The 2,174-nt window shown below is 37.0% G+C and overlaps 1 protein-coding gene across 1 annotated transcript; it reads left to right on the plus strand.

Annotated features, from left to right (window-relative positions):
- The first annotated feature begins 1,207 nt into the window (after nt 1-1,207).
- LOC140324900 (olfactory receptor 5AR1-like) lies at nt 1,208-2,174 on the plus strand. Its single transcript, XM_072403025.1, has one exon. The coding sequence runs from the start codon at nt 1,208-1,210 to the stop codon at nt 2,135-2,137; it is 930 nt and encodes a 309-aa protein (XP_072259126.1). The 3' UTR covers nt 2,138-2,174.

Raw genomic sequence — 2,174 nt, forward strand, 5'->3', positions numbered from 1 at the left:
CAACTGAGCAAGAAAAGTCAACTCCCCATAACTCCCCAATCTCAGTGAAACCATTCTAGCAAACATGGCCAACCGTAAAGTCTAATCCAAAAAAACCTTAGTCTGGTCTAAATCTAACCTATGAAACGTCATGATTGGGGCTATATACCAAAATATAAAAAATACAATAAATAACATAAATCAAAGAGTTAAAATCAGAAATAATGGTAAACTATAGGTATTTGTATCTCAAAGTCTACTGGTCATCTACATTCTCTCATCAGGATGTGCCAAGGATTTTTCACAACAATGACTTGACCTTATTTTTAGGCAAGCCAAGGTTTAGATATGAATGTAGCTGATAAGACCTAAAGAAATCCAGTATGTAGTAATTAAAGTTTTGTGTTTTTGATTAAGGCAGGCTTTATCAACCTACGAAGCCTGATAAAATCATATTATGTTCAAAAGTTTGGGATCATACAAACGGCAGCTCTTAAGCCTTTTAGAAATAATTGTTTCTTTAGAAATGTGAAAGCAGACAATATTGCCAGTCCTATAGAGAAAAGATTTAATATTAGAATGCTACATTTACCCACTAGTCGTATTTAGAAGAAGAGTGTGATACATCCCAGTGGCTAATGCGTTTATGGCCAACTTGAGTATATCCAAGCTTTTTTCTACATGGGTCCCTTTTCCCTCTGTGTTTTGTGGCAGTTGAAGAACAACTGCTAGTCGGGACTATTCATAACAGAAAGCTCTATAATTTTCTTCCCTGTAATGTTTGTTTTGCTGTTTTTGTTCCTGACCAGTGTATTTTATTTCCAGCCCCATTGACAATTGGAACTCTTGGACCTTTGATCTTTACAGGTGACATGGTGAGAAGATTGGTGATAAAGCCTTAGGTTTACCACTTTATTCCATGACAACTCTTACAGGTCCTTCTTCTTTCTTAGAGGTAGATTTCTCCTTCTCTATAGAAAATGTAAAAGGATTTCCTCTATTTCCTTTTCTTCTGTTTGTCTAATAGAAAGGAATTGAGTGTAAATCTACCCAACAGAGATATGGCCACAGTAAAAATCATACAGTGGCTTCGACATCACAGCAATATAACCAAAACTCAAAAAAATCCTGGAGATCTACTTTAACAAACTATTCCTGGAGTTCTTTGCATTTGGAAACATTCATATAGCCAACCATATCAGACCATCGATAAGGAGAGAAGAATTCAATGAACCGTCTAAACAAATCACACGTGGTTATTTTTGTGTTCTCCGGACTAACAGATAATGAACAGCTGGCTCCATTTCTCTTTGCTTTTTTCTTGAATGTTTACCTTGTTTGTGTAGTGTTCAACTTTGGCATGATGTTAATAATCATTACCACCTCCAACCTCCACACTCCGATGTACTACTTTCTTAGTTACCTCTCTTTGGTGGACCTTTTCTACTCCTCCGTTATAACTCCTAAAATGTTGGCTGATCTAATATCTAAGACAAAGCTAATTTCGTTTCAAGGCTGTGCGGTCCAGTTTTTTTTATTTGATGTTCTGGTCGTCACTGAAGCACTTTTACTCTTATCCATGTCCTATGACCGATATGTTGCTATATGTCACCCCTTAATTTATGTCTCAGTTATGACCAACAAAAAGTGCTTGAGTCTGATTTTCCTTTGTTTTTCCATTGGTTTCTTGCAATCCGTAATTCAAACTAGCTGCGTGTTTAGTCTTGAGTTCTGTGGTCCAAACTTCATTGATCATTTCTATTGTGATGTACCACCCCTGCTTATTCTGGCCTGTTCCAACACTCTGCTATGTGATTCAATAACCTTTTTCTTTGTAAGTGCTTGCGGTGTTTGTTCATTAATGATTATCTTGGTGTCATACACATTGATAAGTTATTCCATTTTAAAGATTAAGTCCAGCGAGGGAAGACAGAAAGCTTTTGGTACTTGTTCTTCACATCTCACTTGTGTCTCTATCTTCTTTGGGACTGTTTTTTGCACATACCTGCGTCCTCCTGCCACTGCCTTGGAGAAGCAAGACAAGTCGGCTTCTGTGTTTTACACAGTTATAATACCCATGCTGAATCCTCTTATATACAGTCTCAGAAACCAAGAAGTGAAAAGGTCTATTAAGAAGGCATTTCATATGGGTCCTTGATATGGGTTAGCAGTTGTAAGTATCTTAGGGTGGACAA

Source organism: Pyxicephalus adspersus, chromosome 2 (genome assembly GCF_032062135.1).
Source record: "Pyxicephalus adspersus chromosome 2, UCB_Pads_2.0, whole genome shotgun sequence".
NCBI lineage: Eukaryota > Metazoa > Chordata > Amphibia > Anura > Pyxicephalidae > Pyxicephalus > Pyxicephalus adspersus.